The 20,532-nt window shown below is 53.7% G+C and overlaps 1 protein-coding gene across 1 annotated transcript in view; it reads right to left on the reverse strand.

The window, feature by feature from the left end:
• ABCC12 (ATP binding cassette subfamily C member 12) overlaps nt 1-20,532 on the reverse strand; it is a 55,502-nt gene that overhangs the window by 28,179 nt on the left and 6,791 nt on the right. The window contains exons 7-16 of the mRNA XM_023514777.1: nt 17,494-17,642; nt 14,833-14,940; nt 12,076-12,354; nt 9,396-9,467; nt 7,461-7,585; nt 5,254-5,326; nt 3,590-3,793; nt 667-801; nt 471-561; nt 334-405 (exon numbers count right to left, since the gene is read on the reverse strand). Coding sequence (XP_023370545.1) covers nt 334-405; nt 471-561; nt 667-801; nt 3,590-3,793; nt 5,254-5,326; nt 7,461-7,585; nt 9,396-9,467; nt 12,076-12,354; nt 14,833-14,940; nt 17,494-17,642 — 1,308 coding nt within the window. The remainder of the gene's footprint in view (nt 1-333; nt 406-470; nt 562-666; nt 802-3,589; nt 3,794-5,253; nt 5,327-7,460; nt 7,586-9,395; nt 9,468-12,075; nt 12,355-14,832; nt 14,941-17,493; nt 17,643-20,532) is intronic.

Raw genomic sequence — 20,532 nt, forward strand, 5'->3', positions numbered from 1 at the left:
CAGCTCCCCAGCTAGTGACAGTAACACTGAGAGTAACTGTGCCGACCACGTAAAGCACACTTTCTCATTTAATCTTACTGGGTCCTACGAGGTTAGCAAAGAACAGAAGACGAAGGCTCAGCGAGGCAAGAGCCTTGCTTAAGGTCACAAAACTAGTAAGAGGTGGAGCCAACATTTGGACTCAGACAGCTGAGCACAGGCTCCGCTAGGGCAGGTCACATCCCAGCTGTCCCACGACACACACTGTACCACACACACCTCTCTACCCAAAACGGTGCGGCCCAACAAGTCCTGAAGAGCTGTGAGGAGGAAGGAGAAGCAGATGGTAAGTACCTTTTGTGTCTATAAGCTCTGAGTCTGTTTCAGATTCTCTTCTTTCCTCCTTCTCATTTCCGGGAGCCAAAACTAGGGTGAGAAATAAAGAGAGATCTGTGTCCATTCGTGCCAAGGGCAGTAAGAGAGGCAGACGCTAACTCTGACTGTACCGGCGGCCTCCTCTCTCTCAGCGGGGGGCTCCTCCAGGGTGTCCACCATGGCTGCGTTGCAAATGTGCTCAGGGTCCTGCAGGCACAGTGAGATTCTATCTGAGTGATGGACCTCCCTCAGGCCGGAAATCCTGAGGGCTGAGGGATGCCCCTGCCTCCCCGACGGGTGCGGATCGGTTACCTTGAACTGCAGCCCTCGGAGGTTGTGAATCAGCTTTGCATAGCTCCCTCTCTCCTCCATCAAGGCCTTGTGGGTCCCCTTTTCACAAATCTCTCCATCTTCTAACAAAATGACTTCATCACAAGCCTCCAAGAACTGCAGAGACATGACCACGGCCATAGTGAGAGAAAGGAGCACCCTCCCCAGCTCCCACCCAGAGGGCTTGGCTAGCCAGGGGCTTGTGGCCTTGGCACTGCTGACAGTGGGCCAATCACTGTCTGTTGTGGGGACTGCCCTGGGCGCTGCTGGGTATTTAACAACCTCCCCATCTCTGACCATAATGCCGGTAGCACCCCCTTCCCGAGCTGTGACAAGCAACCACGTCCCCAGACATTGCAAACAGCCCTCAGCTGACAACCACTGATCCAGTGCCCACTGGTCTCGGGGGCACCTTCCACTATCACAGTGAGGCACACTGAACCTTCCTTAGCCACCGCTCCTTAAATAAGCTACCCTCCAGAGAAATCAGCCAAGCTTTGTAGGGAGGGAGCCATGATCTCTGCAATGGTCCTCTCTGCTAAGGCATCACCCACCCTTTAGCTTAGGAGAGGCCAACCAGGGTGCCCGCCCCGAGTCAGCAGGCAGCCCCCTGGCCTTGGGCGCTTGTGCTACCTGCTAGAAATAGAGCTCAGTTCCATGCTGGCCTCCCACATTTTGCCCAAAGCACTTCTCTTTTTTTATTTTGAATTCCCTTTATTTCCATATCACTCCTGACATCAAAGAGTTCTGCTAAGGGGGGTTTCCTTTCATTTTGGAACCAGACAGAACTGTCCCCATAGCATCAACCATCAAGACCATCACAGGGCAGGAAGCCCCCTCCCCCCAGAGGTGGGCAAGAGCTGTGAGATTTCATGCTTGCAGTAGGGCCTGGAAGCCTCTCCCTGTCTGTGCTGCCAGCCCTCCAAGCACAGACAAGCCTTTGCTGCCCTGAGGAGCAGGGGCCTGAAAGTGGCCGCTGCAGGGGTGGCTGTGCACACGGGCAGGGCAGACAGGGGGACCAAGGGCTGAATGACACAGTTCTGGCAGCTCGTGGAGCCTCAGCCACCGCTCCTCCCTCAGACTCACTGCCCAGCTCTCCATCTACTTCCCAACACGGCCCACGCAGGAACAGCCTGGCCTGAAATATCTACTCCAGACATTTTCTGACAGATTCTTTTTTTCTCTCAGCTTTGCACAGATCTCCTAACTTCTCAAAGCCTGATCTCGTCTCTTTATTTCTCTATCTTCCGCAACCCAGTAAAAAAGGGGAGCAGCTTAATTATCAGCTGATTTTCCAGATGGGACCCTGAGGCACTGCAGCCCTGTAGCCAGCGTGGGCCTGTTCGAGGGCATGTGCTGCAGCCCCAGAGCCCCTGGAGAAGTCCCTGCCATCCAGCAAGCCCCAGACCATCCCAGCAACTCTCCCCGAACATGACTCTGGGCATCGGTGGCCCCAACTTCTTTCCATTTGTTTCCTTCAGTAATAGACGAGTAACAGCCCAGCCACTCAGGAGCCCCTGGAACGCCAGGGGGCCTGGAAGTAAAGGCAGCAGAAACGCTCTTAAAACGCCCTGGGGCTCCTGTTCTGGGCTGAGTCCCCTCTTGTCCACACCTGTCCCTGACAAGAGACCAAGCCCCTGGGCTACCTGATAGCTGCCTGCACTTTCCGACTTGCCAAAGTGAGATAGAATGAAGGGGAGAGGCACCCTCTGTGGAGACTGAGGCCTGGAGACAAGACCTCGCAAGACAAGACAAGGCCCATAATTAATTACACTGCTGGACCAGAAGTCCTGGAGGGACAGCTCTGACCCACACCTGGCAGGCATGCGGCATCTCCCTCCAGATCCTGGGAGCTCTCAGTAGGACAGCCCTCCACTGCAGGCTGTCCCCAGGCAGTGGACAGTCCCAGCACAGAGCTGTGGTTACGACATTGGTCACCCTGACTGGGGTCCAAAGGAAAGCCAACCTCTTCCTCACCCTGACTCCTGGCCAGAGTGTAACTAGTAGCTCTTGTCCACACCTGCCCTGGGCATGGGTGGTCCAGCCCCTCAGAGGAAACCCAGATAATCCCCACGTGAAAAATTCAGACACTTGGAGCTGATTCAGAAGCTGAAGTGAAGCCTTGAGCACAGATGGGTGCAGGGCCTCCCCGTGGCACCCTGTAGCTACGGCAACCTCGCCCCCAGCTTGACTCACCCTTGCCGGGCATGAGACCTGCCTCCTGCCCCAGACCAGGCCCTGGTTCACACGCTCCCCACAGGTGGCAGGAAGACAAGAAGACAGGAGTCCCTCTGCCCGGTCCCAGGGTCTCCTCACCGCAGGGACACATATGCACATCTCGGAGGGCTCACCATGGAGGGGGAGGGGACGATGATGTGACAGAGGGGATGCCTGGCTTGTCTCGGGGGGACGGGGTCTCGGACTCATTCCCACCAGGCATTCAGTACCTGTTATGGGGGACGGACCAACCTGTACCCACCCTGCCACATTCTCTAGTTCACTCAGCTCAAGACTGGCCACTCCCTTTGGCAAGATTCATGCTCCCAAGCCTGAGAGAGTGGCTCTGAGCCCACTGCTTCCCCAAGGCCTTAGCCTTGGCCACAAGCCCCTTTCCCTGGTGTGATGTGTGGGGCCACCACCCCTCGGCATCCCCTGCCAAGGTGCCCCTGACCTCAGGCCTGCACAGCCCTGCTGGAGGAAGGGTGGGGCCTGAAGTGTTTCCCCAGAGTTACCCCAGGCTCACCCCCAGGCAAGGCCTCAGATGTTCCTGGGAACTGGGCCTCTCACATTCCCTGCTCCCTCCTCATCCTGCCCAGGAGAGGCAGGTTTAGGTAAAGGAGGCTCTGAGAGCATCAGCTGCTACACGACCCCCCCATGGCCTCCCCGGCCCTGCTCGTCCCCTCACCTGTAGCTGGTGGGTCACCAGAACAATGGTCTTCCCCCTGAGTGCCTTCTTAATGCACTCCTCAAAGACCAGCTTGCCCACATGGGCATCCACAGCCGACAGGGGGTCATCCAGCAGGTAGAGCTCACGGTCGGAGTAGACAGCACGGGCCAGGCTGATCCTCTGCCTCTGCCCCCCAGAGAGGTTGAGGCCCCGCTCCCCGATCTGCAGATAGGGACAATGCTACTGCCCGTCACTGGGCCACTCTGCAGTTTCTGGAGAATAGCAGCTTCCAGAAGCTTCTCAGGATCCAGTAGGAGGACCCAGCGGGAGGCCCCACAATGGCCGTCAGCACATCAGCCTCCACCCTTCACAGGGACCCCAAGTGCATGAGACGTGGTGTGAGTGGAAGGTTTGTGTACAGTGGCCACTGGGGGAGGGAGCCCCTCCCAGTGCCAGATGAGGCTGCCTGCTGCGAGGCAGCCCTTCCGAGGCAGAGCCCACCAAAGCAAGACATCTGAGCAAGAGGCTAGGAGGACGGGGAGGGGACTGGAGGGGGCAGATCGTGTGGAGCAGGAAAGGTTTATCTGGTGGGCAGCTGCCCCCACTAGGCCGCTCTCAGCTCCATGAAGAAAGGAGCCGTGTCAGAAAGGTGCTCTGTAAACAGGGGCATTTACTAAAGGGAAGAAAATCCTAGCCACTTACTTCAGGTGAGTCTGTCGGCCAAACCAAAAGTGACCCCATGATTGAGCTGAGCGCTAGGGGAGGGACGTGAGAAGCTGGGCGGGAGAAGTCCCCCATCCATGCAGCTGGCAGAGCCGCGGGGAGGTGGTTAGACTGTAATGATGGAACGGACCAGGCAGAGCTTATCAACTGAGGGACGTACACCAAGTATCTCAGCAGGTTACTGTAGGCCGAGACTCGGGAAAGCCTTCCTCCAGCTGGCAGATTTGGGGCTGGAGCTCCAAGGGTGGTGACAGTAGCAAGGCAGAGACTTAGAGGCTAGGAGGGGAGCAGACACTGTGGCGGCAGGTAGGGTTAGGTAGAAGCATGTTCTGGACGGGGCGGGGGGGGCCAGGGCAGCCATGTGGCTCCAGCAGAGTGAGACAGTGTCCTCTGGACTGGCTGCCTAACCTCTGGGTCTCCCAGGCAAGGTGGGGAGAGCTGTGCAGAGGAAATACACAAGACAGGGACACAGAAAGAGGGCAAGGTGACACCCTGGGTCACCTGAGTTGGCAGGATCAGCCCTGGACTGAGCTGGAGCTTTGGACAAGCAGCAGGAGCCATGTTTGGAGGTGACCCTACAGTCCTGGCCTAAATAGGGCCAGTGAGACTCCAGCTGAGTGCAGCACCCAGGCCCCTGCTTTGAAGTACAGAGCTGGCCCTCCAGGTGAGGAAGCAGTTTTTGCCATAAACCTCTCCTGAGAGCACAGGCAGACTAGGAGTGGCCCCAGGAAGTGACCACCTGTGCCAAGCACAAGGGGGCTTAGCACCACAACCACTGCAAGGCCCAGCAAGTGTGGGATGGGCAGGACCTGGACATGGCCTGTGACTGGACCCAGCCCAGGACAGTTCTGCCCTCCAGGGCACCCGGATATGAAGCAGGAGCCTGCTGGCCTCAGCCCTATATACCGGGGCAAACAGGCCACACACTGCTGCAGTGAGGTCAGCCCTACCCTGCTCACCTCTGTCAGGTCTCCATAAGGGAGGCTGCTCAGGTCCTTCTGGAGGCCACAGACGCGAACCGTGTGCTTATACCTGTGGGTGCAGAGTCAGAAGTCGGCTGGGAAAGAAGGACGGTGCTCTGCCCACGCGGCTTCTGAGGGCAGCTGCTCTTATCACCGGGCAAGGCAGTACATGCAGAGGCATGGTCAAGGCTCCCTGGCCAGGTGGTCTGTCTTCAGAGCCCTTGGTCCCTGGGTCCCCTCCCCTGATCTGATGCAGAGGTGACTCGGGGATGGTCCCTCCCCTCACAGACCCCCCACCATGTGGGGAAGATGACATCCACACACAGGAAACCCTGAAGGGGACACGGGGTACTGACTGCTGGTGCTGCTCGTGGGAGTCAGGGGAGGGTCACCCATGTGGGCTGGGGCCTCTGGGGATGGCATCTCAGAGGGCACAGGCTGATGCCAGGCTGTGAAGGGAAGCAAGGACGTGTGCAGATGGAGGCTGACAGCCCAGGCCAGGGAGACCACAGATGGTGGCCATGCCATCCACCTGGCACCTTCTGCCCCAGAAAGATACTCAGTCAGCCCGTCTGGTTAGAACAGGGTTTTTCTCTAACCAGGGATGATGGGATGCACAGAGGCACAGAGAATGCTGCCCAAAGGGGAAGCAGCTTAGTGGGGACAAGGACCCCCCCCTCCTTGGCCTCTCTGCCTTGCTCCCTCCACATCATGCCTGTCTGGCCCTGGAGCCCACCCACAGGAGTTTCCTGGGTGCAGCTCTCCCCAGGTCTGCAGCTGAGCTGCCCATTTTGCAAAGGACAACCACGCTGAGGGGTCAGCTCCACTGCTGTCCCTCTGGGGACGTCTACTCATCTGGGAATGTCAGTGGCTCGTGTGACATCCAGGCTACATGTTATGAGAGAAGCCCATCCCCCTCATCCCTTGGCTTTCTCTGCACCTCTAAGCCACTCAGCCCACCCTAAACAGTCTCCCCCCGGGGGCATCACCGTGCCCCACACAGCCACCTCCCGAACTGGCCCAGAATGTCTAGTAGCTGTTGAGGTTTGTACCCTATCCAAGGAGCTGCCCACGATGGGCCCTGAGTTTCTGTCCCACTGGACAGGTGACCTGCTCTGTGGGGTTTGGTGGGTTGATTGGTTGGCTGATATCGGTAGCACCACCATCAGTGGGAGCCTCTTTCTACAGCGCAGAACAGTGGGCAGGCCTCACACCTCGGACTCTGCAAACTGCACCTTTGCAACAAAGGGCAGGCAGGCAAAGAGGGGAAGTTGCCTGCAGGGGCAGCCTGGCCCGGAACAGAGCCTGGCACAGCCCAAGCACGGCACCCTCAGACCAGCTTTGGGGCTGGCATGCATGGTGGTAAAGCCCAGGGGCTTCAGAATCAGAAGACATAGGCTTGAACCCAGCGGGTGTCCTTGGACAAATGACTACATCTCCCTGATCCTCACTCTCCACTCTGTAAAACTGGGCTAATGACTCTTGCTGGGTCATTTGGAGACTGGAGAAAGCTGACCCACAAAGCCCTGACACAGTGTCTGGTACGTGGCAAACCTTCCATCAGCAGCCAGCCCTGTCACTAGGGTCACTCTTGCCAGTCCTCAGCGACATGGTCAGACTGCTCGACACACCTACACCCCCTCAGCAACCCCATCTTCAGTTTCCTCCCACCCTCCCACATCCCCTGACCCTGAGAACCACAGTTTCTGCCCTGGGATCAAAACTTCCACTAAAGACACCAAGCCAGGAGGCACAGGGCAAGACATCAAGCCAGGCAAAGAACCATGAGTTTATTACTTCCCAAAGTTTAAAGATAATGGTGCAAAGTGTATCCAATAAGTATAACTTGGTGTTTATCTCATCACCTCATTCTAAGGACACTGACACAGTATATCCTGATGGCTCTGATGTCAACCAATAGTGTCAGGCGGATTCAGAGCTGGCAATTTCCAGCAGAGTTTTGGTTACTCAGTCAAAAGCAAAATTGCCACATTCATTCTCCTCTAGTGAGACAACACATGCCCTGTGACAGAACCTCAGGACATACGCTGCTGTGCCCTGGGAATGAGGTGCAGACACCTATCTGCAGAAAATGCCTCTCCAGACCTCCTGGAGAGTGTGTGTGTGGATCTGCTGACGGGAAACCCCCTGAGCAGCCCCTCCCACGGCCGAGCCTGCCCACCGCGCTTTGCAGTTCGCGTTACCTTTGCTGATCGTACTTTTCCCCAAACAGTATGTTTTCTCTCACGTTCCCGTGAAAGATCCAGGCTTGCTGTGAGACGTAGGCCAGGGTCCCGCTGACGGCCACAGTTCCTTCCTGCAGCTGCATCTGGAGCAACGAGACCAGAGAACCCTCAGGAGCAGGGACCTGGGAGCAGGGCCGGCCTGCACAGCTATGGACCGTGACCTGGCAGGCCCCATCTTCAGGAAGCAGCCTTGACCCGGCTGCACAGCTGGTGCCACACACAGACAATGGCAGACGCTGGTGATGATGCCATGTTCAAAGCTGTCAGGAGAGGGGCGTGCAAGGCAGGCACGGTGCCTGGGGTGAAGCTCGGGGCAGCAGCAGTGTGTCGGAGAATAGGGATGGAGTGGCCCAGGTGGTCAAAGGCTGTGATGCCATTTCATCTCAGGAATGGTCCCAGGGACAGAGAGGTCAATATGGAGAGAAACAAGGATAATAATCACAGCAGCACGATGTGTGGGTGTGTCCTGGACACTTTTAGCTGTGTGTGAGATGCTCATCACCACGATTGGACCTTCAAATTATCTTATAAGCAACTAGTACAGACGCTATCTCATTTAATCCTCACACAATGATCCTTAGCCTCATTTTACAGATGAGGAAACCAAGGCTCCAAGAGGTTAAGTTACCACTCCAGGGTTCATCAGTGAGCTGGAGGGGGAACCCAGGTGGACTGGAGTGCCACCCTCCCTGCCCCCTGACCACGGGGAGGGGCCTGGTCCCACCATGGCCCATGGGACACAGTTTCTATTTTTCCCTGAAATGCTCCAAAGGAGCAGATCAAAGGCTATTGGAGTTAAAAGGAGGCAAGTCTCATTCCAAAATACACCGAACCTCTCCAGAGAGGAAACTGGCTGTGAAACAATGAGCCCCCGCAAGATACCTGAGCAGAGGGCGGATGGTCTCCTACATAGGATGCCAGGAAGGGGTCACGTTACCAGGTGGGGAACTGAGCTGAGTCACCTCTACAGCACCTGAGTGCTCCAAGGTCATCCCAGAGGCACACAGACTGAACCCAAAGCGTGGGTCACCTCAGCAGCTCACTCGATTCAACCATCAGGCAGAAAGGAATTGGCACTTTTTCTACAGATGAGTCAACTGAGGCCTAAAGAAGTCACTGGCATTGGAGACGACCCCCACCTGTCCGGCAGGCCCTTCTGTGCCCTGCTGAGTGTTTTCCTCAGAGACATCCTTCTTCCCGCTACCACGATCCAGACTGCCCAAACTTCTCATTAGGGACAGCAAAGTGAGGAAAAGGGACTTAATGTTTTTTCTCCAAAAAATTTCTCATTCATCTGGGACACAACTCAGAGTCCACAGCAACATAAAGGCCTGTGAGTATAGTAAACGGCTTGGCCATTTCCCCCGGGGTCTTCTAGCCAAAAGTAGCAGAGAAGGGACAAGAACCCAAGTCCCTTCTCCCCCCACAGTGTTTGCAGAGAACTGGGGGCACACGCTGCTCTGGCCACCCCTTCCCTGAGGCTGTGGCTGGACATCTGCTCTGGCCAGACACTGGGCAGGTGGGGGGACATGGCGATGGATGAGGGACAGATGCACCTAAAGCCACTGTGAGTCCCAGACTCCTAGGGCCTTCCCCACCAGTGGCCTGGCTGGCTTTTCTAAATTAGGACAGCCCAAGTCATGGAGTAGCCATAGATTTAATGACCCAGAAAGCAGTCACCATTCCATGCATGTCCTCGGGGACAGACCCAGGAGTGTGAAAAGCTCAGCCTCGCCTGGCCTCGGGGTGTGGAGCTGTCAGAATGTTAGCTTCCTGAAATGACCCTGAGATGTGGGCACAGTGTCCAGTGCAGCTGAGCCCATCCACTGGGTCCACCCTTCTAAGGGCCAAGCTGGTAGGAAGGGAACCAATTCCATTGTCAGGGCAGCTTACCTGTCCCAGGAGAGCTGCAAGGAGGGAGCTCTTTCCACTCCCCACATTCCCGCAGATTCCCAAGACCTGTCCCTGCCAGAGAAACAGAGAGAAGACCAGTCACTCTCCAGGCTCTTAGAGGGGTTGGGCCAGGCCAGGCAGGGACCACAGAGCCACCACCAGCTCTAGGGGGTGGCAGTCGCCACCTCCCACACCCACCTCCACACGCTCCACTTAGGTGGACTCAGAAACAACCTCCATTAAGCACTTTCTCTGCACAGCACGGCAGAGTGCCCAGGGGCTTCTAGAAATCATGCATGATTGCTGATGTGAAACAGCATCTCATGCTGGCCGGGGTCGCAAGGGGCTGTCCCATGCCCAGAACTCAGAGACCCGACCTAAGGGGAGGTAAAAGCCGGGGGAGAAGGGCGGCCTTTGCCGTATGGAGAGCAGGGTGCTCTTCAAAAGTCATTTTTAAATAGGTCCCTTCCCCATAACAACTCAGTCTGAAACACCCAAGCCATTAAAGTATTCTAACAGGTTGGCTCCTGGATTATCCTGCCATTGCAGATTTAGTAATCCACCCAACTAACCCTTGTTTGTTATTGTTAGAGATCTGGGTCTGTCCTCAGGGAGCTCACCTTCTAGCTGGAGATGGACAGGAAGCAAGAGCAGTAAATTCCATGTGGAGAACAGCCAGCGCTTTCCAGAAAACCCCACGCCCTCATCCCCGAGGTTTCCACTATTTACTTGTTCATTCAGCAAACAGTCCTGGGAACCTCTGAGCCAAGCGCTGGGCTGGTGCTCAGGACATGACTGTGAACAGCACACCCTGACTCCGTGGAGGATACAGTCTACTGGAATCGTGCGGCTAAATTGGAAAATCTCGGATGCCCTGAGTGTGGTTCATGTCAGGGCCAGCAGTTAAGCCGGATCTAATTGCTAAAGGAAAACAACAGCAGCTGACGTCAGTTGAGGCAAACCGTGGGCCTGGCATTTTGATTTGGTGTCTCGGGTCTAACAACCACCTTGTGAAGCTCAACAGGTGAAGAAATAGACACTCCAGGAGGTTGGACGGGACACCCAAGGTCAAGCAGCTAGCAAGGGGCTGGGACTGGATAGGAGGTCCACCAGCCTGCAGAGGCACACCCTTCACCCACGGGTCACTGCATTGTCCCCACTATATCTTCCACTTATTTCACAAAACGCTGACCACGTCCTTGCAGAGGCAGGCGTTACCGACACACTGAGAAGGACATTAGTGGTGAAGCCGCGGGAGGGGTAAGAGGCAGTGTCTGAAGCAGCTGGGAGGCAGGTGCTGCACCTCGTAGGCCTGAGGAGAGGACCGAGGAGGCAAAGGGAGGGGGCGCACCCAGCAGGACTTAACAGAGCTCAGCTCAATTGCACTTAGCCAAACAAACACTATTTCCAGACAGCCTCGTTAGCAAGAGGTGGCATTCTCATGCTGGCTACTGAGCTTGACACTGCATAATAAAGAACCTCTCCCCTCCACAGTGCTCACATAGGGATAGAGTGAGTCAACAGGACCAGAGATTAAAATACTAAGCATGAGATTAATGTTGAGCCCTCTGCAGCAAAATCAACACTGCCTCCCTGGGAGCGGCTGCTGAGCTCCAGCTCAGGAGGCAGAGGCACACGGGAGATGCAGGAGAAGGCCAAACACTCCCTAAATCCATGGCTCCCTCTAAAAACTCTACCCGAGTCTTGAGGGAAGGGAGCAGCAAGCAGACTCTGGCAGCCTCTGCTGGGTCGCTTGTGAATCTCTTTGCTTCTCAGAAGAGCAGTATTTCACAGTGGCTAGGCACAGACTCTGGTGCCCTGAGTGTGAGGCCCTCCTCTGCCACTTGCCAGCCGTGTGACCTTGGGTAAGTTATTGAATAACAACCTTCTTCAGCCTCAGGTTCCGCAGTCACAAAGGTGGGGTAGTTATGGGACCCACCGCACAGGGGCATTGGGGTGGCTGAATGGGTTAATTATGTGCCTGGTAAACAGTAGGTACTCATAATATTCAGTCATTATTATCTACCACAATACTCCAAAGTGCAAGTAAGAACAGATCAAGCCAGGCGAGGTGGCTCTCACCTGTAATCCTCGCACTCTGGGAGAACCACGGTGGGTGGATCGCTTGAGCTCAAGAGTTCGAGATCAGCCAGAGCAAAAGTGAGATCCCATCTCTACTAAAACTAGCCAGGCATGGTGGCAAGTGACTGTCATCCCAGCTACTCTGGAAGCTGAGGCAGGAGGATCACTTGAGGCCAAGAGTTTGAGGTTGTTGTGAGCTATCACGTCATAGCACTCTACAGAGTAAGACTCCGTCTCAAAAAACAGAACAAAACAAAACAAAACAAAAACAAAAAAGAATAGATCTAAAAAGACTTACAAAAACTAGTCATTTACATTCTCGCCACCTGAAGTGGACTGTCCATTCAAAATTGCAACTGAAACCAAAGGAGGCATTCAAAGTCAAGTCCATGTCACCCCATCTCTGCTCTAAGCTTGACTAGGACGCCTCCAATGCCTGTGACATAGTTTCACAATCTGGGGAAAAAGCAGAGACCCTGGTGGGGGACATCGCACCACCACGTCCAGCCCTAACTGAAGGATATGAGACCGGGAGAAGGCTACAGCTATGAAATACCAGCAGGGAGCGAGGAGGCCACACCTCCAAACACACACCCACCTTTCTAACCTCAAAACTTATGTCGTGCAGGACCGGTTTGGGGCTGCCACTTTGCTCCTCTGGGCCAGCGACTTGCTGGGCTGGCGGGCTGCCGTCACCGTATGCCTCTGACCTTTGTTTCTTGAACAAATGTTTTTTCTGCTTCTGCACTTTCTTGGGGTCACTTTTCCTGCTGGCTTCTTGCTCCCATGTCAAGGTGGCATTTGCTAAAAGCAAGACAGTATCTGGGTCTTCTGGTTGGGTGATGTAAGATGGGGGGCTTTTATCTATGAGGATTTTCTAAGATTAAAGAGACAAAATTAACTGAGCAGACATCCGCCAATTGCAAGAATCATCCCAACATACCATCTAATGACCCCAAGTCACAATTTTGGCAATTCTACCTAGGACATCTGGGAAAGAGATTCTGAAGTTATTTCCCCCTAGGAGAAGCTACAGCAGAAATAGTCTTCTAGCTCATACTACCTAGGACAGATACCGTGTTTCCCCAAAAATAAGACACTGTCTTACATTTATTTTTTCTCAAGAAGACACACCAGGGCTTATTTTCAGGGGATGTCTTATTTTTATTAAGTATAATACAACGGTCTACGTTTATTCAAATACAGTCAAGTCATCTTCTTCTGGAACCTGGCAGGAGGAGCCGACCTTATTGGTGGGGCTGGTGCTAGTGATGTTGAACTCCTTTCCCCTAGCCGTTCATGTGCTTAATAGGATGCCTGTGACTGCGGTTACCACACACGCACACACACACCTGCTCAAGTGCAAACGGCTTGGAGAAAGGAGCTGTGGCAGATAAAAGATATTCCAGTCTTCCTTGCCACTCCACCAAAATGCATGGCGTGGCTATCCAGATATTCTGCATAACCACACCCATCACTAGGTCTTCTTATCGGGGTAGGGCTTATATTTAACAAATGCATAGAAATCCTACTAGGGCTTATTTTTGGGGTAGGTCTTATTTTGGGGGAAACACAGTACTGCCTCAGCCACAAAGCCTATGTCGGTCACGCACACTGGACAACATTGGGCCCAGCTACATTTCACCCTTATACCCAACTTAGCCAGCCTTTGCTGGGCTCTGGGTGGTTGGTGGCCTCACTGTCTGGCATAAACACCAAAGATCCAAAGAAGCTGATGTTGTATCCCCTTTCCAGGCTCCCACTCAGCTCAGTTCCACAAAACATCTGCCAAGCCCCTATTGTGTGCCAGACTTTGGGAAAAACAGCAGAAATGCAAATATAAATAGAACATCATTCCAATTGTTGAAGCAAGTACGGTCTGGGGGAAATGGAACTCGTACAGCCTGTGTCAGTGAAATGTGGCAGGACAAAGCACTCTGACTGCCAGAGAAGGACAGCGGGTGCCCATTTTGGAGGTCCATGTGGTTGGGGCGTTAGCTGAGTCTGGACAGGCAAAGATGAGAGAGGGGAGAGAGGGACAATGAGCTGCCGCCGGACACTGTGTGGGCAAAATGAGAGGGCACAGAGGCACGGTCTGCTGGGACAGAGGCCGGGGACAAGCCGGCAGTGCTCGGGGACAGAGCTCAGAGCAGGAAGAGGGCAGGAGACAAGGGAGGAAAAAACTGAGGACCCCCAGACAGAGGGCCCCCGTTCTGTCCTGGAGGCAACAGGGGTTTAGGGATGTTCAGCAGGTAAATGTCAGTGGTGAGATCAATATTTTAACAGCCCTCTGGGAGCTGAGGAGGGCATTGGGTAAAGAGGGTTGGCTCATAAATCAGTGACAGCTCTGATGAGAGAGGGTAGAGGCCCCAGCTGAAGGTGACACCCCAGGCACAGTGTGGAGTCGGTGAAGGCCGTCCCTGCTCTAGTCTAAGAGGCACTTGTGAGTCTTTCTGATGTCATAATATATGCGATTAATGTGATGGTGTTGATTCTGGTGCTTTGTAAGAAGCGATGAGAACGCACTTTCCAAACCAAGCCTACAATGGTGGCTCTCAAACAGGACGGAGTTCAGTAATCGGGAAGTGCCTGACAGGGCTCCTGATTGGCTGGGTGTAGATGGTGAATGAGGGCAGGGAGCAGAAACTGGGGACGCCTAAGATGCCTTTCAGATTTCCAGCTCAGGTGAATAAGATCCTCCAACCAATTCACGCTGTTTTCTTGACTGCTGTGCCCTCCTCTCTTTCCTTTGCTCACCTGAACATTAAACAAACCTGACCCGCCTTTCCTGGATATCGTAAGGAACCTGGCCATTTATAGAAATTACCAGGGTACCTGGTCCTACACTGGACTAGAGGTCCTGAGGACAAAGGCTCTCTTCCTTCTGTTTCCATTTCCTGCATGTCTTATAGACACCGAGGCCCACAGCAAAAAATTTGATGAGTAAAAAAATGAGTCGAGTAGCTAAAGGGCTGCCTAATGTGGGGTCCCTCCATCCTCTTCATCACTCCCATCCCCCACCCATCACAGGACAAAGAGGGGATGGCAGTGCAAACCCAACCCCACTCCTGGAATGAATTAAGATGTAAAGGTTGGATAAGGGGTAGAGGGTCGGAAGTATCTTCTGCATGCACAGAGACTATCTCATTTTTCCTACAAGGGCGGACCACGTAAAACTGCCTGGTCCCTCCCCAGGCACATGTATCCAGCCAACTCTGAAAGGATGCCCTTCTCCCAGCGTCGGCCCAACAAACAACCCAGTCCCCCCGGGGGCTGGTGCAGCATCCTCGTATCTGAGCATTTTCCTATCCACAAATGAGATCTCTCTTCGCTACTCACCCAGTGCCAGTTATACCTTCATTCTCCTTAGAGAGACACTGGCTTCAGCCCCTGCTTTGACGGAGAAAGGCAAGATTGCAATTGAAAACTTCATCACATTAAACATGGCAATCACGCTAAAAGCCTGAGAACAGAAGAGAGGTGCGGGGGTTTAGGTTGGGAGGCTGCCGTGGCCTACACCATTACGCCCGTGGGGGTTACACTTACTGAGACGCGAAACGCTGGCACAGTTGGAATTTGCAGAGGAACAATTTTTTCATTTCATGGCTCAGAAACCACGGGTTGGCAAATTAAGGCCAGCAGCATCTTAATCTATTGTGCCTTTGGATTCCCACCAAAATGGTAGAAAATACGTCCCCTTGCCTCTGTTAATCCAGAGGAAAGGGTCTGAGGCAGGCCTCTAAATGAAACCTTTGGGAATCTCCGTTCGTGCCACATCTTTATTTGAGCCTGACCGTTTGCTCAATCCGCCCTGTGCAGATTTCCCCAAGTTCCTGCTCTCGTTCTTGCATCAGACCCCAGGAGCGAGCGCCCCCAACTTCACCCCCACGGCACACGCACGCCCAGGGCTGAAGGCAGGAGCTCCCTGGAAAGACCTGCTGCTGGCTGCTGGGGTGTTGGTTCTCGTACCCCCAGGACCAGGCCTCCATGCCTTGCCACTTCACACACCCAGGCCAGATTTGAAAGCCCTCGTCCAATTGTGGTTCCCAGAGAAACCCACCTCTCTTCATGGGGCCTCCTCCCCGGGCCCCCTAGTGGGTGCTGAATACTATACGGCCTCAATGAAGATGAGTCTGCTCCCGGCGTTCACGCCCCAGGGGTGCACAACCTCATCTCAGATTCCGTCTCCCCACCAGACTTGTGATTAGCGGTCCCTCCCGAGCCACCCACTTAAGGAATTAATAACTCAACTTTCTCCAGCAAATCCAGAGTGATCCTGCCTGCCGTGGAGTGGACACCATGGACAGCCCGAGCCTCCAACTAACCCTTGTCCCTTCCTTAAGAGGATGATCAAGGATGGTCCCAACACACCTGGTGCCCAATACAGTTTCTAAGGGAACTCGACTCTCCCAGCTCCCAACTATCACCGGGTTCAGGAAGCCCAGGCCCCACCTGGGGGGCCTTCTGTGACCGAGCACCCCTGGGGCCAACCAACACGGCCCCAGAGGAGGAAGTAACTGCAAGGAATTCTGAATCCAAAGAAATCAGGGCTTTGCATTCAGAAAATTTGATTTGGTCCTGGATTTCTTCTAAACCATTGTGCTGGAAAATATTAACTACATGTGTTCAATTTGGTTTCAAATTGATTTGCTTGATGCGTCACTGGATAAAAAAAATTTTTTTCTTTTTGTTTGGGATCATGGAACATCGTCACAATAATCAGAACTGCCACTGTCATTCATTCTGGCTCAGGTTCACAGCTGGGCTCAAGGCCCCGGCGTATGTCAGAGTAAACTGGACTGAGCTGTCACCACTGAAAAATCAGAGAAGATAAAAACAGCTCCCCAAGAAACACAGGGCGTGAAACGGATTAACAGGCCCACAGAAGATGCCCTGGAAAGAGCATCCTGGCTTCACAAGCATCGGCCCGCTGTTCCCCTTGAGATTAGGGTGCAATCTTCCTCTGTGAGCTCCCTCTAACTACTTGCCCTTGGTTTCATACGTTAGCTGATTTTTTTCTTTATTTAAGCCGAGGACCATTATCCCTCTAGCTGAGGAAACGGGCAAGGCTTGTTTACAACACAAACACCTCACCTTCATCCCACTTCTCCCTCTGAGGCTCCTCGTGTGCCTGGCTCAGTGAGAACAAGGCGGCCAGTGACAACAGCCCACACTCGCACTGCACCTATCGGTTGGGCTGGTGCCACCTGCTTCACGTAAAATAATGCATCCAGCCCCCACGACTGCGATGATGGGGACTATTGTCATCCACTTACAGATAACAAATCCAAGACAAGAGAGGCTCTGTGAGCTGCCAGGGTCATGGCCAGTAAGTCTCAGAGTCGGGACTAAAACAAAGCAGATGTGGCTTCGAAGCCCAGACTCTGACCCCAACATCACCCCCTCTCCTAAACCTGCAGCTCCTCCCTCCCAGAGACCTCTCCCAAAGTCTCCTTCTTCTGGTATATATGAATAAAACAGCCAAGTGTTCATTTGGCCTCCTTCTTTTTCCAAATATAAAATTGTGTTCCAACTTTAACTACCTCTCCTGCCCTGCCATGGACCGGGTAGAGTCACTGCTGTGCCCTCCTGGGCCCTTGTCAGCCCACGCACTTGTTTTTAAAAGTGAGGGTTGAGGCTCCGGCCTGTAGCTCACTGATTAGGGTGCCAACCACCCACACAGAGGCTGGCAGGTTCAAACCCAGCCTGGGCCTGCTAAACAACCATGACACAGCAAAAAAATAGCCAGGCTTTGTGGCAAGCGCCTGTAGTCCCAGCTACTTGGGAGGCTGAGGCAAGAGAATTGCTTAAGCCCAAGAATTTGAGGTTGCTGTGAGCTGTGACGCCACAGCACTCTACCAAGAGCAACATAGTGAGACTCTGTCCCCTCCCCCCCCTCAAAAAGTGGGGGTTAATTGCAGTATTATTTTTTCTCTTGCAATTGACTGTCCAGATGAAGGTGTTGTGCAGAGCCAGGATGGGGCTTCCCACCTAGGACTTGCCAGCCGGTTCTTACCACAGGGGCGGTGAGCTCGCGCCGCAGGAGGGTGTGGCAGGTGAAGGTCAGCACCGTGGCCACCGTGGACACCAGGGGTGCCAGGGCCGAGTTTCCACTTTGGACAAACCCAGCCTTTTCCAGTAATTTCCTTTCCTTCTGTCTTATATCTGCAAAGCAGAAAGAGTCCAAGGTGGTCTAATTTTGCATGTCGAACACCAGTGTTAAGAGATGCACACCCCTGCCTGTCCCCCTCCAAGTGAGTGCCAGTGAGCCCTGCTGTGAGCCTAGGTGAGAGGAAGTACAGAAAGCCCCAGCACAAAGCCAGCAGGGGACAGGAGCTCAGGACCCGTCAGCTGCCAGCACCGGATGAGCTCCAAGGTCCCTTCCAGCCCTGATACCCTGCATATCAGGAGTCACAACCCCAGATGCTCATAGGGCCCAAGCAAGTCCTATCGATGACAGGGACCATCCCAAGAGTAAGATGGGGGTCAGAGGCTGTGGAGCCCAGCAGAATGGGGAGCAGGTGTCTCCCTGAGAGGGGTGGCCACTCCTTGGTTTCCAAACCATCAACTGCCCCCACAGTCTAAGATCCAAAATTTTCTGAGACATCTCTCTCCTTTCAAATATTGTAAACTCATTGACAAAAAAGTTTTTAAATACTGTACTGGAGGGGACAGTCCCGCCTGAAGCCTACCAGATTGGGGGCCCCTAGCCTGGTGTCCCAAGAACAGCCACAAAAACTCGACAGCCTTTCTGCCTTTCTTAAGTCCAGAAGATGCCAGCGACCCTTCACTTCTCTCAGCATAAATTCAAGCCTCCTTCCCTGGCATTCGGTCTGCAATCCCAACTCCACCCTCAGCTGCCAAAGCCCCTTCTTGTCAGCGACAGGGCAGCCACGGCTGTCCTTGCCGCTCACCAGGTGCCAGGCACTCTGCCCAGCGCTTCCGAGGTGCCATCCTGTTACAATGGTGTCTGAGGAGAGCGAGGCCCTTATTGTGCCCTTTCAACAGGAAAGGAAGCCGGTAAATCAGGTTGAGGAACTTGCCTTTTAAGTGGTCGGGGCAGGACTGTAGCCCACTCCTGAGGATCCCGGTCCTGCTATCCACACAGCCTTCACCTGGAGGACACCCAGCCCCTGCCCTTCCCGGGGTGCACCCTCACATCACCAACTCCAGGCCTTCGCCCTCCCGGGGGGCTTCCCCAGTGCTGTGTCCCACCTGAAATCCACCTCCCCCAGGAAGCTTTTCCTGAACCCCCAACCCAGCGTGGGGGGTCTCCCAGGTGCTCTGGTGGCACTCTCCTCATTTTACCCTGTAGGGTAATTAACTCATGTGTCACTACTCAACGAATATTTTTTTTGAATGAGGTCCAAATCCCTTCACACGGCCTATTAGGAGTTTCACTCTATTGCCCTCGGTAGAGTGCAGTGGCGTCACAGTTAACAGCAACCTCCAACTCTTGGGCTTAAGCGATTCTCTTGCCTCAGGGACTACAGGCGCCTGCCACCAACGCCTGGCTATTACTCAGTGAATTTTAATCTGTCGTCTACTGTACACCAGGTGCCAAGCTGGGGGCTGGGGAGTAAAGGAGCGGAAAGGGCCTCAGCTTTCAATGCACAACCAAATAACTATAAATTATGTCAAGTGGTATGAGAGAAATGAACAGGTGGCAAGGTTAAGAGGCAAGGTGTGGGTGTGCTTGGGCCTGTGGTCCAGAAGTCCCCTTTGGACGTTGTGAAGAGACCTGAAGTCCAGACAAAGTCACCGTCAATTTCCAGCAGGGGAGTATTTCCAGGGAACAGCAAGTGCAAACGTCCTGGGGCACGAATGTGAGTGACACGTTGTTCTAGAAACAGACAGCAGGTTCCCAGGGCTGGAGCAGAGTTAGCAAAGGTTAGGGTAAATGTGACGAGGTCATAGAGGTCACCAGGGGCTGGCTCACGGTGAACCTAATGGGCCGTGTGAAGGGATTTGGATCTCATTCAAAAGACCGAAGTTTGAGTAATCTAAGTGTGATGAGAAGCCACTAAAGATTTTCCAGCAGGCGAGGAACAGGATCTGACTGACATTTTTCAAAGGTCACTCTGGCTGCTGAGTGCATAACAGATTGCAGGAGGAAGATGGGGGGGGGAGTCTTCTAGACGCTCCTGCCCCAGTCCAGGAGGGAGAGGATGTCAGCTTGGACTGGGGCGGTGGTGGAGTGAAGGGAAGCAGATGGATCCCGGATGCTTGCTCAAGGCAGCGCCAACAAGCGTGCAGCTATTTTTGAGCTTAGTTACCTCATCCTCCCTTAATCTGCAAAGCAGGAGCCCTTTCCCCACCATGTGTGTAGCTCCCCAGCCTTGCACCTACTAGGAATTTGGTATGTTTTTATTGAATTAAATTGATGAGTTAAATTGAGTTGGGTCAAATGGAATCAAATTTGCTCAGATCAAATTAAATCATGGTGAAGAGAGCTCAGAGAGCAAGGAGGTGTTTCTGGATCCTAAGAGAGGGTCCCCCAGGGCTGCTGGCATCCCAACCTGGGGCCCTGCCTTTGTCACACTCTGCAGGCTTTCTAATGCCACTCCCTAAAGTGGGGACACACAGCTTCAGCCCAATTACATGCTGGTGCAAAGTGTAACTGCAGATCCAGAGAGTCAATTGTAACAGTGGTTCAGGTCATTAACCAGAGAACCACCTGAGTCTCTGTCAGCAATTATGTAAATGTCCCTGCAATTAGATTTGCATTTATATTTGATTGAAATAGTTTCTATATCATCTTAAAAAACAAAACACAACTGAATATGCATCCTCCTATCTGCCCAAGGCAGGCTGAGTCAGTGGGCCACCCAAACACAATGGGCTGCTGCAGGGAGGAGCTCCCCCTCTGTTGGGGGTGGGGGGAGAGTGCACACATAAGCAGACATCTTCTAAGTCAAGGAAATAGCTTGAGACAGCTTTTTCCCCCTGCTCACAAGGTTTTAGGAGCTTATTTTTGCAAAGGTAATTGTTCAGTATCAGCAGATCTACATGGGAAACCATGTGTCACTCACCCTTGAGTTCACCAGAACAGGTG

This window comes from Otolemur garnettii, unplaced genomic scaffold, assembly GCF_000181295.1.
Source record: "Otolemur garnettii isolate 467f Iridium unplaced genomic scaffold, OtoGar3 scaffold00058, whole genome shotgun sequence".
NCBI classification, from domain to species: domain Eukaryota; kingdom Metazoa; phylum Chordata; class Mammalia; order Primates; family Galagidae; genus Otolemur; species Otolemur garnettii.